We start from the raw sequence: 15,319 nt of genomic DNA on the forward strand, positions 1-15,319 counted from the left end.
TAAACTCAAACGGCTTGGTTATGATGAATGAAGGAAGGTTGCCCCCTGTGACGATAGGGAGGAGTAGAGACTGGAGCACCAGACGCCTATGTTCTTCTATGGCTGGGACAACAGATGCTCAGCCGTAGCTCATGTTGCCTTAATGTGGGACTCATGGATGCCAGGCTTTCTAATTTTTCAGGAAAATGCTTCCTTTTTAATATTGAAAACTTGCTTTTTTTTTTTTTTTTTTTGCGGTACGCGGGCCTCTCACTGTTGTAGCCTCTCCCGTTGCGGAGCACAGGCTCCGGACGCGCAGGCTCAGCGGCCATGGCTCACGGACCCAGCCGCTCCGCGGCATGTGGGATCTTCCCGGACCGGGGCATGAACCCATGTCCCCTGAGTCGGTAGGTGGACTCTCAACCACTGCACCACCAGGGAAGCCCATTGAAAACTTACTTTTAAAATTAAGTGCTGTACTGACAGAAGGAAACGATGCCTCCTGGCGAGATGCAATACAAGAGCTACAAAGAGAGAGAAGGAACCAGATAATCATCCTGTGAGACAGAGAGATATCCAGGGTGCTGTGGAAGCACCAAGGAGGGTTCCTGTGCCAGATGTAGGGAGACCCCGGTTTGACAGATTTAGGGAAGGCATGGTAGATGAGGCACAGTGTATAGGAGAGCCCCAAGGCAAAAGACGGGCGGCAGTGGAGGGACCTGCAGGTTGAAGCCGCCACCGCGGTTCAGATCCAGGGCGCTGCCCCTCCGCAGCTGCTCCCAGAAACCCTGAGCTTTGCCTGGCGACGCACCAGCCCAGGTCTTCAGGATCTGGACGAGGAAGGGAAGGGGGCTGCACTTCGTTTCAGCATCTGTTGGATTTACCCCGTCTAGAGGCTGGGCCAATCAGGACGCCTCCCTGTTAGTTACCATTCATTCAGATGCGCAGGCTAAGCAGGTTAACTTGGTAAGCAGCCACTTTCTCTGCCGCCTAACAGAGTGTTTGCCAGCTCTGTGCTTTGGGCTCCCACCTCTTCTTTTTTGCTTGCCTGGTTCTCCTGACACCTGCTTGCGTTTGCTGTAGAGCAGCTGGTGAGGCAGGAATGCCACACACCTAGATTCCTATAAACCAGCATCCTTGGTCTTCTCCTGATATTTAGGCAAACTGAAAACCCTTGTGGGCCCATCGTACATAATCTCATAATGTGTGTATCTTGTGCTTGACCACCCCTCCCCCAAATAAACAGAACCCGGAATTCCATCTATAAAAGCATTTCTTTACCTTGGCCAGACCCAGAAGTTAAAAGCAATTTCAGTAAATACCTTTTTATGGCCTTGTTTTTATTTTAAATATTATTACTTAAATGCTTGTTATTTCATTAACTTTTCCTTCTTTTTATGAATGCCAGAGCATTTCATAAGGTATTTCATTTGTTTCCAGGAAATTCAAGGTCACGCTTATAACACTGCGAGGGCTAAATTGTTTATTTCTAAACAGTCTGTGGCCAGGTGGCATGAAAAGTCTCCGCAGCCCTGCTTAGCTGGGAGTCCCTGCAAAGCACACCTGTGTGGCGTCCTCCCCCAGATGGCATCACCTCCTTTCAGGCACCTAATAACCGCTTCATCAGAGCTGGTGTTCGTTCAACCTGTTACGTGGTTACATAGCTTTGTTCGTGTTGACCAGTTGGATGTAGTCCTACTGTGCTAAGTGGAAGGGACTTGGATGCTCAGGGTGGAGGGTACAGCCCTTAGTCAAGCTGGCAGAGCGCCAGGGCCCTGCCTCTGGGTCACCAAGCGTGAATTTGCTTTGGTTTCCACTGTTTCTAGTACATGTGTCCTTCGGCCCTCCGCGTTCTCCCCATTGTGTGGGGATAAAGATCTGCTTTAGAGGGTAGGTAGTAAGGAAAGAAGCTGTACTTCTTCTGAAGCACTGACACAGTACTTGGTACCATGAATGCTAAGTTCACACTGACCCTGTTCTCAGTCTTCGAACGCTTTCTGCAGCCTCAATCCAGAGGCCTGAAACGCTACCTGCCCCTCGATTACGACTGTCTGCATCATGTCCCACATTTGTCCAGAAGGTTGCAGCCTTCAGGGACTGTCACACATACTGGACCATTTGCTCCTCAAGAATAATATCACTAACAGTGGCGGCCACCATTGCTAATGAGTATTGAGCACTTATTCTGGGCCAGGAACAGTCACATCTTCCAGCTGTTAAGCTCACTTATTCCTCACAGCCGTCCAGGAGGCGGTACTGTCACGACGCCCAATTCAGAGAGAAGGAAACAGACTTGGGTGAGGTCCACAGCGAGTAAGTGATGCTCCCAAGAACAGCAGGAACCACGGCAACATCAGCTTTCACCGTGGGTAAAACCATGAGCTTTTAGTCTGTCCCAGGCCCTGGGGTACGCATCTTACCTGCGTTATTTCAGCAGACCCTCAGCTCACCCCATGAAAAGGGGTCTGTTTTTGTCTCTGTAGATGTGTGGTCTCAGAGTGACTTTGCTAAGAAATGGGACTGAAAACCCAGGTGTTCCGGTTGCCATTTTCCTGTGACCATTCTCAATAACGCCCAGGCTGTTTTCAGTTATGGTGGGTTTACCTGCAGAAGACTATTGGAACTTGGCCTTTATATCACCCTGACGGCTCTCAGGGTCACCCACCCAAGTCTAAATTACATCCCAGCCTCTTGGTGTAAAAAGCCAGGTTAAACAAGAAGCCACAGAAAACAGAGGTGGCGTATTTCAGTGGCACAGTTCAATCCCCAGCTCCCAGTGTAAGAAATCTTCTGTGAAGCGCTGCTTGCGTATTTTAAGCCAATTAGGATTTTTAAAAATATGTCACTATATCATTTAATCCTGTGTCCTAATCTAGGGCACTGAATGCCTTGAGAAGGCAATAAGATTTTATATAAATCCGAAACAGAATGTTTATTTTATCCTGTTCACCACAGAAGAATTAGATCTGTTACGTGCAAACAAATGTCAGGTGTTTCCCACAATGTATTTTTCATTGTTTTGTGCTTCTTCATTCACTTAGTTAATTCCGGAAGCGTTCACTGAGCACCTTTGTGCTCGACACTGGGAATACAGAGAGTTCTAGGTGTGATCCTAAAATTGAATGCTTTAAAGGAACATTCAGTCTGGGAGTGAAACTGACCTGCAATGTGATGGGTCTTGTCCATGGATGCGGAAAGGGCTGTGGAACCCCAGGGAGCACCTCTCTTCACTCTGCTTGGCTGTGGACCGCATTCAGCAGAGTGATAGTTGAGCTGGTTCCCAGAGGGACCCAAAAAGCGAAAGGCTGTCCAGACCAAGAGGGCAGGATCACGGGTGTCCAGAAGAACTGTGGGTATCAGGGTACGGCTGAGCTGGGCGGGCAGTGAGAGCAGTGACCCGTGATGGGACCGGCAGGCCAGCGGGTGAGATTGTACAGGGCATAGGTGCCGGGCCGAGGAGTTCAGAAGATAAACTGCAGGGACAAACCCACCTGTACCCCTGGAAATTTAGGTGTAGCAATGCTCCTTTTGTATTTCCCATTCAAACTACTCAATTTAGCATGTGTGTTGGGACGATAAGACAAATCAGCACATTGGATCTAGTTCCATTAATTTTTTTCTACCCTATCATCTAAAAAAGACCCAAAATCTTTGTGATGCAAAAATCATAGTACACTTTGTTCAGATTTTCTCCTTTTTCATGGTAGTGTATATGTGGTTTTTATCTCATCATCTTTTTTAGTTTATAAACTTTCAAAAAGGATCGTGTTACTTACCTTTTTTGCCCCAAGAGCACTATTCATATATTTTTTCCATTATTAATGAAATATTTACACTACAAAGATTTTTTTAGGGTAAAGAGGGTAAAAAATTCACCTGGATCACCACAGTATAAACCTAAACCATTGATAATATGTTGGCATATTTATTTTTGTACACAAAATGGGTGTATCTTACAAAGTCGGAAGCATAGCGCCATGACTTCTAGACTGACGTGCCTTTCCAAGAAGAGGCTGCAGTGTTTGTGTGCCTTACACAGTAACCTGCACCATATCCCAGGAGAGTTTTCTGTGTAAACCGGATGCTCGATTATCGACCGATTATGGACAGACTCTATCGATCTCTTTATTTCTCATGTTTTATGTAAATGCTTTGGTATTTATACCCTCTTTTCCATATTAGTTTACTTCCATGTAGATTTTATGTTTTTTACTTTAAAAAAATTAACACATTAAAAAAAATTGAAGACCCCGCTGGGAAAGAGATAGCCTAAAGCATACCTTTCAGGGAATGTGATTTTATCTTCTGACCCCAATCCTTTGTCTACACAGCAGCGGGTTGCATGGTTGGGTAATTGCTGGATGATTTTGAGATATGCAAGGGGAAAAAAAGCTATGACCAAGAAGCTGGAAAAGCAAAAAAAAAAAGCCCGTTTGAATTCACTCAAAATGGGTCTTTCATTCAGCCAAGCTTAAAAATGATTTTTCATTGCCCTGGTGGTTGGAGCTGCTGGGGCAGCTGGGATGACCACCTGGGTTGGTCTCCAGGCGGGGGAGGGGTACGCCCCTGGCTGGCTGCTTGGTCCACGGTTAGGGCAGCAGGCTGCTCAGCCCGCTTCCTTTCTTGTTATTGTTGCTGTTTTTCTTGAGCTCTTTGGTTCTGGTTCTCTGCTCTGGTTTCTTTCCAATTAGTCAGGTTATCTGCTCTGGGTTTCTGTTAAAGAGAAACGGAACCATTTTTTCTCTGTCTCATCAATGGAGCAACCAGGTGAGTCTTCACCTTTTACACATTTTCAAATAAATCTCTTCTCTTGACATTGAGTGAATCTGTAAAACAAAACAAAACAGATTCATTTCTGCATTTTCGATCATTCCTGGTAAGGACAAAGAGGCTTAGTTTATCTTTTCTTGAAACGTCAGGATAGCGCCTCCAATTCACCACTTGTAAATGATTTTTAGATGGTTTTAAACAAATGCTCATTTTTCTGCTCGTAGATGATTTGCACTGCACTGGTTTGGGGAAGAGCTCACAAATGCCAGATGTTAGCTATTTCTGCTTCTTAGTGGAGCTGAAGGCCCAATACCCAAGCACACAGTTTTTATTAAACGGAGCAGGTTGTTTTCAGGTGTATGTGACACGGGGACATTGGAGCCACCCACCTGGGTTTGCATCCAGCTCTGCCTCTCACTGGCGATGTGACCTTGGGCAAGTGACTCAGGCCTCTCTGAACCTCAGTCTCCCCATCTCTAAAACGGGGATAATGACAGTATCCACCTTCTAGAGTAGTTGTGAAGATGAAATGAGTTCTGCTAAAAATAGTACCTGGCATGGCGTGCTTAGCATGTGTTAATTGTTATTTTATCATTGTTATCATCCTGTATGACTAAACCCGTATAAATGGAAGGTTTCTATAAGTCACAGTTTGAATGTGATTCTCTGCTGGGTGAAGTCGACTGGACACTGTAGAGACTTGGATAGAAAGAAAATAAAGGCATGTGTAGCCTGGGAACTCAGAGCCAGCAGGAATTTTGTATATACTGTGTAGGTAGACAAAGCTTCAATTCTCATAACCTAAATTTGTAAGGAATTACATCATACTTGTCTATGGTATCCTTTTAAAAGGTGATTCCTTTTAAAACATAAATAGTGTTATGTCTTACTAACATACTAAATAATATTATGGTTTACTAGTGTATATAGTAAATGGTAACTTTGTATAGTAACTACAGAAAGCCGTCCCTCATGTTATTAATGTTAACTGTATCTTCGTATCTTTCAGAGCTCTTCAACCAGAAATACATTTAACGAGAGCAATGGCTTTCAAAGTGCTACTAGAACAACAGAAAGCATTTTTCACGGTTGTAGTTTTACTAGCCTGTTTGGTAAGTCAGCTCTTTACTTTCATAATGTGGGGACAGAATTCATAGAACTAGTACCCAATCTATTTTCTATTTCTAACCCCATATCTTAAAATGTTCTTTCAAATTCATTTTATCATTGTTGCATTTAATGAATAAGTCAAAGGTTGCTGTTGGGTCTTGACTTGTGTAACAATGGTCGCAATTCTTTATTTAAATCTAGATGAAATCATAAAACCACAGCATCGCTCGTTGCTGCGTGATAATGTTGCTCCATCGAGTTTGTAGGCAGATGCCGCTCCCAGCACAGCCTAACAAGACCTTAGATTCTAGATTGGAGCCCACGACTTCACAGGTTGTGAAAAATTAGGAATCATTTCTTAAATGCTATTGTTTTACATAGTTATTTATATCCTTCTCGGTTTCAAAAAGCATCAAAGAAAGATGGAGAATTGTAATGTTTGAAAGCTTTAACACAAAACATCTATGAAGCTGTTCAAAAGAATTACTGAAACATTTAATCTGGAGATGCAGTCATGATCTACAAATATAAAAAGAATTATTTACACTGAAGACAGTTCCTGAAGTCTTCTTGGAAGACAAAGGAAGAGGAAATGGGGTCCGATTGGAGTCTGACATGCAGATAGATGTAAGGAAAACATCCCTTCCTTGAGTTGAGGTTGTTAAACATTGGAAGGAATGGTCCACAAGAGAAGCTGTGGCATTTCTTTCTCAAAGCGATGCAGCGTCTTTGTGGTGGAGGGGAATCTCCTCTCTCCTTTAAATAAAACCAAACTCCTCTAAGATTGGTTGTTAATGAGGGTTAAGAAAGGTGGGAGGTGATTACTAGACCTTTAGCCCCAAATCATGGTTTGGTCTTGAACCCCACCTTGGATTCTCCCTCCTGCCTGCTCTAGAGGTTAAGGCTGTGATTTTATTTAAGGAGGTTGGCTGACTTCATTATAGATATTTGCTCCAAGGTGGAGACAGTTTGTACTGAATAACCTCCCATTGTTATAACCATCAAAAACCATTTCTGTGCACTTGTGCCGTGGACATGACACACACCAGCCTCTGTTCCCCCAGTGCTTCCTAAGGTTCTCAGTTTTCCCTTAGGGAAACAAAATTGTGTCAATAGTCAGGAATGTTACTGAGGGAGTCCCTGCTTGATGTAAGAGTTTGAACTGAATGTTGTCACCAGTCTGAGATTCTGTTAATATCAACATTTTTAATGAAATACCGTCTGTTAAGAAGCAGATATACACACTTTTGTAGGATGGTGTGTATAAGATGAACTTACATTTTTAGGTAAAATAAGAAATAAAGACTATATCTTGAAAATGACTTACAACCTTTGTTTTTGCAAAGCAGATAATCTTTGCATTTAAGTCCTATGCTGTGAACCAAAGTTTATTGTTAGGACATAGAGAACAGACTTGTGGTTGCCAAGGGGGAGGGAATGGGGGAGGGATGGATTAGGAGTTTGGGGTCAGCAGATGCAAACTATTACATATAGGATGGATAAACAACAAGGTCCTACTATGTAGCACAGGGAACTATATTCAATATCTGGAGATAAACCATAATGGAAAAGAATATGAAAAAGAATGTATATATATGTATAACTGAATCAATTTGCTGGGCAGCAGAAATTAACATAACATTGTAAATCAACTATACTTTAATTTTTAAAAAAAGTATATTGTTAGGTCCAATTTAAGTGGCAAAATGGCAGTCAGTAGGAAAGTAAGTTCATGTTTACATGACACTTTTACTCTGAAGCATTCAGAGAATTGGGCCATTGTTATTTTCATCATTATCAGGAATTTTACTGATGTCACGATTGTCAGAATTTTTTGAATGATGAACTCTAAGTAAATGGAATTCAGCTGAAAAACTTCTGCATCAAAGCTGGGTATCAGATATGTCTGAAGGATAATAGCAGAGCTCTTGGGACTAGTATTTGTATTCCATTTACTTATTTATTCAACTCATTATGGGTGACTATGTTTTCTTAAAGAGCAAAAATATAATTCTTGAATTCAGACTTTTTCAGGTTGCAAAAGGACCTCGGTCTCTGCATAACTGTTCTTTTATACATCTTCTTACTTAGAAAAGAGAGCAGTTTCTACCTGTTTTTACCTTGGGTACTCAGAAAAGTGTCAGAAGAAGATAGCAGTTAAATCCAGAAAAAGAGAGCTCTCATTCAAGGCATACAGAGAGGAATCAGGCTTGTTGATTTAATTGTTCCACTGACTTTTCCAGAAAGTGGTTATTCTTCCTGAAGCGAAAACTGAGTTGGCCTCACTCTGAATCAATGTCTACATTCAGTGATTATGCGAATAACACTGAAGATACTATTCCTTTTTTGTGAGAAATAGAATTAACTTCCCTTAAGATAACGTGCTGTGAAACATTTATTTCAGGCATGTAGAGTGATCTGTGAAACAGGAGACTGTGGACAACAGGAATTCAGGAATCAGTCAGGAAACTGTGTTCTCTGCAAGCAGTGTGGGCCAGGCATGGAGTTGTCCAAGGTAACTGTCGGGTGTGTGGGAAAGTTGTAGATCTGTCTTTAAAATGCGTTCTTTTCAGCTAAATTCTTTCAGTTAATGACTAGTGAAGATTTCTTGGTTTGTCATGTCCCTTTAGCCAAATATTGCACAATTCCCTTTTCAATACATTCGATTCATGTGTCTTACTGAGATAAAAGAAATAGATTCTAATAACCGTAATTCAATAAATGTCATTGTTGTGTATAATTTAGTGTTTATTGTATTTTATTGAAAGAATAGAACCATTAAACAACAAGGTCCTACTGTATAGTACAGGGAATTATTCAGTGACCTGTGATAAACTGTAATGAAAAAGTATACGAATGATGGGATCACTCTGCTGTACAGCAGAAATTAACACAACATTGTAAATCAACTATACTTCAATAAAATAAATTTTAAAAAAGAATAGAATCATTAAGGTTTATTTGCTCTAATTAAAAAGAATCAGCATTCTACTAAAGATTTATAAATAAAGCATTGATAACAGAAAATGGTAATAATACTATTTACTGGGCCTTCTTTTTCTTAAAATTAAGGTTACAATTACTAGTCAAGAAAAACAGAGCCCCAGCAGTGTCTTAAGTAACCAGGCTCCAAGGTCGCAGTTCTTTTCCAAGCCGGGGTTTGGAACATTCCTTTGACAGTGCCAGTATGATTATTAATTTTCCCACTTTGAGTAGATGCTACTCCCGGGAGCATCTTCCATGTATTCATCTTCACCGCTGCTTGTGAAGCAGCTGTGTTCCAACTGGGTGGATTCAGAGTTCTGGGTGTTCCTGGGCACTTTGCTGTGAGCGTGTTCAGAGCCGCACATGCATTTGCTTTATTTTCTGACCTTTTGAAGACGTTACCAGTTGTGGACAATTGATGTATCATTTTGTTCTAAAGAATGCACCAAGGTCTTCCTGTTAGAAAAGGAACAAAAGATGTGTCTTTTTATTTTAAGTGACTTTTCAAAGAGAAGTCCTTTCCCCTACAGTCTGCTGTTCTCTGAATTTGAGTCTTGTCATTCATAGATTTTTGATCGATGGTCTGCAAACAGCAGGAAACAAAGAATTATGCATTCCACAAGCGATTCCTGGTGGATGGCCTCTCTGGGTGTTGTGTTTAATATGTCGGCTTTCAGCTTCTTGTGCCGTCCGCTTGGAAGGAACTGGCTGAATTTTGAACTCTGCGGTGTCTAGTTGCTGAAGCCCCCTGGCCGATGTTTTTTAAATCCCTGTGGATTGTAGTAACATGAGTTTTCAGACATAGGTTTTGCTCTGTTGGATGTAAAAAGGTCCTTTATAACAGGAGGGCTGCATATCTAGGATCTGTCAACAAAGTAGTTAAGAATGCGATTGTGCCCGCAAGGAAAACAGGGATGTTTCTACCCCTCAGAGTTCTTTTGTCAAATCTCTGTGAAAATATGAACGAATCACAGATTCGAAGAGATGAGTGAATCATTTCTAAGGAATTGCTCCCTAACCTTCATCCTTTATCTAGAGAATGAAGGTGGAGGTTCTGTCAGCTCGCAGTATTTTTTTTTAAATCCATCCTCTGAGATTATCTGATAACAGTTTCTGTATTTCATAACTTCCCACAGATATCCATAAGAAGTATTTTTCATTAGGTAGTAATTTTCCCCGAGTATTGCAGTAGCTGTCCAACTTTATTGGGGCAACCAAAAGGAAACAATCTGAATACCCTGCCTGTGTGTACTTATTTTAGTTATTAATATTTATGATCATTTTCCTCATCAAAAAAAGACCAGGACAAAACATTGAGTGAGAAAGAGTAAAAGTAAAGGTAACGACGCCACTGAAATATTAGATTCTCAGGACCCACTCAGAAGCACAAACTTACAAATGTAGAGCGTGTTCCTGCCTGTCCTGAGGTGTCCACCCTGCAGGCAGGCAACCCCTCAGCTTTCACCCTCACTGTCTAAACAGACCGCCCAGCTCCTTGTAACAGACACTTAGCGAATCTTTGCTCAAGGAGTGGACGAATCTGTCAGCCTCGGATGGGTTTTGGAAAAAAAGGTGACAGTTAACTATCTAGTAATATAAAAGTTAACGAATGTGTGATTGTGTGTTGCAAATAATGTTTTGCCAAGTCTTTTAGCTTGGTTTTAGCTCTTAGTAAATAAAATTAGCAAGTGAGCCTCGCTCAGGGTCTAAAATGTAAAACATAAGAAAGGCAAAGGAGTCAAATACACCTATGGAAGTAAAAATACATTTTTATTTTCTAGTTAATTAATCAAGGCAAAGGATGTGAGTTTTTTTATAAACAATTACTTTGGAGCTGGAAGTTTCTAAACTGTCCACTCATGAATTTGCAATTTCTTCCTTCCAGGCTGCCTTTATTAAATTTTTAGCAAGAACATACATCTTTCAAAGGAAAGAAGAGTAAGTTCTGAGTATATTAAAATCAGATAAATCACTTAAATCAACAAGTATGTTCAACTGGTTAATTGTCACTTCCAAGCTTTGCAAATCAAGGCAAAATTTATTCTTTTCACTGAGACTAAGTTTTTGTTAAATTGTTAGATAACTACATTTATAAATAGTCTATTTGCTTGTTGCTTGGAATACTAACTATATCATTAGGGGGGTTACCTGTTAATTTGTAATGAAGCAGATGAGTACAGGAGTCTTTACTTTTTTAACTGAGGTGTACCATTTTGGCTACCAGTGGTGTTTGAAATTTTGAAAGCACAATAAATAGCAAATATTTTATAATTAGTTATGAAAAAGTAGGGAAGCTGGATCAAATTATTGATATCCACAACTAAAGTTTTCTTTATATTAAGAATTTTTAAAAGAGCATTTTCACCAAACATAGAGTTTTTAATCATCTTTATTCTAACATTATTATGTAACTTATTCTGCTGTACTAAGCATAATTGAAAACTTCTGTCCATTTTTCTACTATCATGTCTATCCAAAATAAATTCCGGGTCATGAGGTTCTTCGAATTACAAACGTATATCTATACCTTAAAACTCAAGCTTGCAAATACTTTGGGTAAGCAGGTGTAGTTAAAATTTCCATCTGTCGTTTTATTACTCCTAATTATTATTTTCTTTGGAAGGCATTCAGTCCTGCCTTTTCACGAGGTATGGCTTACTCTCCCACGGTTAGGTCTCTACATTGGGACATGCAGTTGGGCTTGTTGGAAGGTGCCGGAAGAGCTTTCCAGGGGCAGCATGTGCTCTGCTCACCTGTGGTGTGTGGTCAGCGCTCCCCGACCGCTTTTTACTTCCTTTCAGTTGTGAGAGCGTAAGGAGTCTACGCAGCAGCTCCAGGTTCAATAAGACCCTTGATGCTTGTTGGGAGCAGTACCCTTCTCATCTTTGGCCACTTTTTAAACGAGTACTCATTTTCACCTTTCACCCTGGATACGTTGCGTGTGTTCATCTACAGGGTGTGTCTTAACCTAAAAAATACGGACTCTCTCTCAAAATGTCTTTAATTGTGAGTCTGTGATATATACCATGCAATGAAAATAGCTAACATTGGCCAACATGTATTATAGTGAGCCAGGTTCTATGTGATCTTTGTATGACATAAGGAATTCTTACAGCATACGTCTTAAGTGGGGAGTATATATAACTACCCCTGTTTACAGATTAGTCTGTTTACAGATTAAGTGGGGAGCATATATAACTACCCCTGTTTAGAGGTTAGTCGGTGTGTCCACCATCACTGTAAGTAAGTGACAGTGTCGGGGGGAGGGGGGGCTCTTGGGGTCACCGTCTGCCTCCCGCCTTGATAATGCCCGAGGACAGTGCACCTGGAAGGACTTTCTGTGCTGATGCACATGGTCTCTACCTGTGCTGTTCAACACGGGTGCTACGAGCCACTGTGGTTATCGAACACGTGAACTGTGGCTGGTGTCACCGAGGAGCTGGGTTGCTTATTTTATTTCATTTTAAGTAATGAAATTTAAGTTTCCCCATGTGAGGTTATGGTTGTCATATTGGACAGTGTTGTTCTAGAATGATCGACTTCCCTCCAGAAGCAGTGGCTTCGGACCAACTTTGAAAACACAGACAAATATCCCAGCGTGTGCGATGCAGGAGCTGCTCCCAGCAGCCTTCTCCCCGCCCTCCTCCTCCGGGCAGTGCGCTTGTCCAGGTCCCCACCTGTCCCTCCCACTCCGCTGGCTCCGCCCACCAGCGCTGCCCTGGGGCCACGCAGAGCGGTAGCATCTCAGCAGCCCTTTCGGTTCCCAGGTCCCTCCCACAGAGCCCCAAGCACCATCTCTGTCGTTTCGGCTCTTTTTTAGTAACTCAGCTTAGGAAGTCCTTTTCCTGAATCTTTGGGAAAATATGTGACGGGTCACCGAGCCATTTAGAATCTGTGTGGAGGACTTTATCCCCTTGAGCCCTATTTACTCTCTCCCCCACTGCAGGGTTTAATTTTTAGTCTTTGCAAGTTTATGATAAAGATAATGAATAATGTCTTTTTCCTATTTCCGAGGCAAAAAATACCGAGTATGATTTCCATGGCTCTGTAAGCAAGCTACGCTGGGCGTTTTGACCACGACCGTGTGCGTGAGCGTTCGGTGGCGTCCTGGGGGCTCGTGAGAGTGAGCGGGAGATGATTTTTGTTTTCCCGAAGTGACCACGTTAGACTTGAATTCTCACCGTCTAGAGTTTGCCCGCCCACGGCCCCTCCTCCGCACCGAGCATTGATGCCAACAGTGTGCTTTTAACACGATCGCCTCCCGGCAGTAAATCAGGAAACTAGTTTTTGCATGAGCCTCTGGAAACAGACTTCAAGTCTCTGGAACGGTTTTCAAAGTAAGCTTTGCTAAGCAATTATTGGGATGACTTTAGTTAATGTGAAAAAAGTTAATTCTTGTAAACAACTGCACCCTTCCCTCCCCGCGGGTGCAGCGGGGCTCCCTATTTCTAAAGACATCTCCTCTGTGGAAAACTGTTTACATCCTTAGGAAGAAAATCACACAAAGATTAATGTAATTGTCAAGCATAAAAAAGATTCATTTCTGCCATTTAATTACAGTGTCGCTCACTGTATTTGTGTCTAATTATACCTAATCAAGCCCAGTGGTGTTTGGCAGGTATTAACAAGCTCTAGCTTGTAATTTTTCGTTAGAAAACTCAACTGTGGGTTTTCACAAACCAAAAGTTGGGGGGCTATGTCTTTGGTGTTGTTTTCTTAAACGAAATTAGAAAGCTGATTGCTGCACACCAGCCGCACCTGAATCTAGTTTGTCGTTTCCATTTGTGTGCCCTAGATTTTCTTTATAAATAACTTCTTCTCCATCCAGTTTGAGCTTTCAAAATTCAAAGAACCCAAGTTAATACTTATTGGCTGTACAAATAAATAGTGCTTTTGACCGGAGGCCCCTGGATGTGTTTCCTGGATAATTCATGGTCTGTGAGGATCTCCCCTGTCGGGAGGCGGGCCTGCTCCCCCAGCGTGTAGGTGGGATCCAGTGGTGTTTTTTGTTCAGTTCTGGATTTGCAGAGGGAGAGAAGAAGGAAGGGGATATGAGCACTGTTTACTTTCAGTCATTTTGCTACTGGAAAGCCACCAAATGTGGCTTAAAAATATTGGGCAGAGTGACAGAGCCACGGCTGCCCCCAGCTCGGCTGGAAGAAGCCCAGCTGGGCCCAGCCCTCTCTTGCTTTGGAGCCAAGATCAGGAAGCTGCTCACACCTCCGCCCGCCCAGGGGGAAGGCTTGGCCTTACCAGCTAGGAGATGTTGCTGTGGCCCTTACAGGCTTTTGCTCCCTGGGATAAAATAATAGTAGTTGTACTAATACTGATACTGCTACTAATAATAAACTTGAGCAAATACTGCTTCACACAATATTTGTTCGTCCGTCTGTTTACCCAGCATTAGCCCTTCATCACGCACTGGCGTAGCTGCGGTGAAAGAAGAGATACTCAGTGGCACCTGCTGAAGTGGGCAGGGCAGGCGTCGTTCAGAACCTTTGCAGTAGGCATGGGGATTCTACAGCGGGAGGGAAGGGGCTGATCTCCGAATACAGCCTGGATGAGTGGGAATTCGTAGCCGAGGAGGAGGGGTCGAGTCCGTGGTGGGAATTGCTACCAGGAGACACGAGAGGCGGAGAATTTCTGACCGAAGCCGACCCGACGGGTTCTCGCTGAACACAGGGTGGGACGGCCGGATGTCACCCGGGGGGTGGGAGGCTGAGGACCCTGAGGGGGAGGGCCCTGGTTAAACTGACCCCGCAGGGCTCTTGCTGGAACTAGATTTCACGAGGCCATGCGCAGATGGGCCGGGAGAAGGTTCAGGAGGCCGACTCAAGCGTGGTCACGCAGAGAACCCTTGACGGCTTCAGGGATGTGGGCTTTGGGGAAGGCGGGGTAGGGGGCGATGTCAGATGCCAAGGGTTAGTCACTTAGTTTATGCTTTGGGGAAGTAAGTAGGAACCCTATGGCCATGCATTCTTTTCTAGCCATGTGTGTATTTTCCCACCTCAAAGTTTGTTAATAAAAAGGCCTTCCCGGTGATTCAGGGCAGTCCTAGGTACTTCCTTAAGCTTTCAGGCACCAGGTCATAATTTCAAAAATAAAGAACTGCCGTATTGTTCTGAAGCCTCAACGCGTTTCTAGCATGGATGTTAATGGCAGACCGTCCTCCATAAAAATAAAACACGCAGCTAATCCTGGAGCCCAGGCCAGTGACTGACTCACTCTTCCCTCCCCCTTCTCCTGCCTCTCCCTTAGCCTCCCACACCAAACACACACACACACACACACACACACACACACACACACACACACACACACACACACACACACACAGGGTCCTTCTACTAACTGGTGAGAGGGCGAACTCAGTACAACCTGGAAAGTGTCAGAGAAAACCAGAACAGGACAGAGGTTACAGCAGGAAAAGCAAATTCTATTCAGGAGCTTTTGCAACAGGAGAAGAGAGACCTCG

General features: G+C 42.9%; 1 protein-coding gene across 1 annotated transcript in view; it reads left to right on the plus strand.

Moving 5' to 3' along the window:
- TNFRSF19 (TNF receptor superfamily member 19) overlaps nucleotides 1–15,319 on the plus strand; it is an 87,093-nt gene that overhangs the window by 12,704 nt on the left and 59,070 nt on the right. The window contains exons 2-3 of the mRNA XM_059995708.1: nucleotides 5,759–5,861; nucleotides 8,264–8,374. Coding sequence (XP_059851691.1) covers nucleotides 5,793–5,861; nucleotides 8,264–8,374 — 180 coding nt within the window. The 5' untranslated portion in view covers nucleotides 5,759–5,792. The remainder of the gene's footprint in view (nucleotides 1–5,758; nucleotides 5,862–8,263; nucleotides 8,375–15,319) is intronic.

Source organism: Delphinus delphis, chromosome 18 (genome assembly GCF_949987515.2).
Source record: "Delphinus delphis chromosome 18, mDelDel1.2, whole genome shotgun sequence".
Taxonomy (NCBI): Eukaryota; Metazoa; Chordata; class Mammalia; order Artiodactyla; family Delphinidae; genus Delphinus; species Delphinus delphis.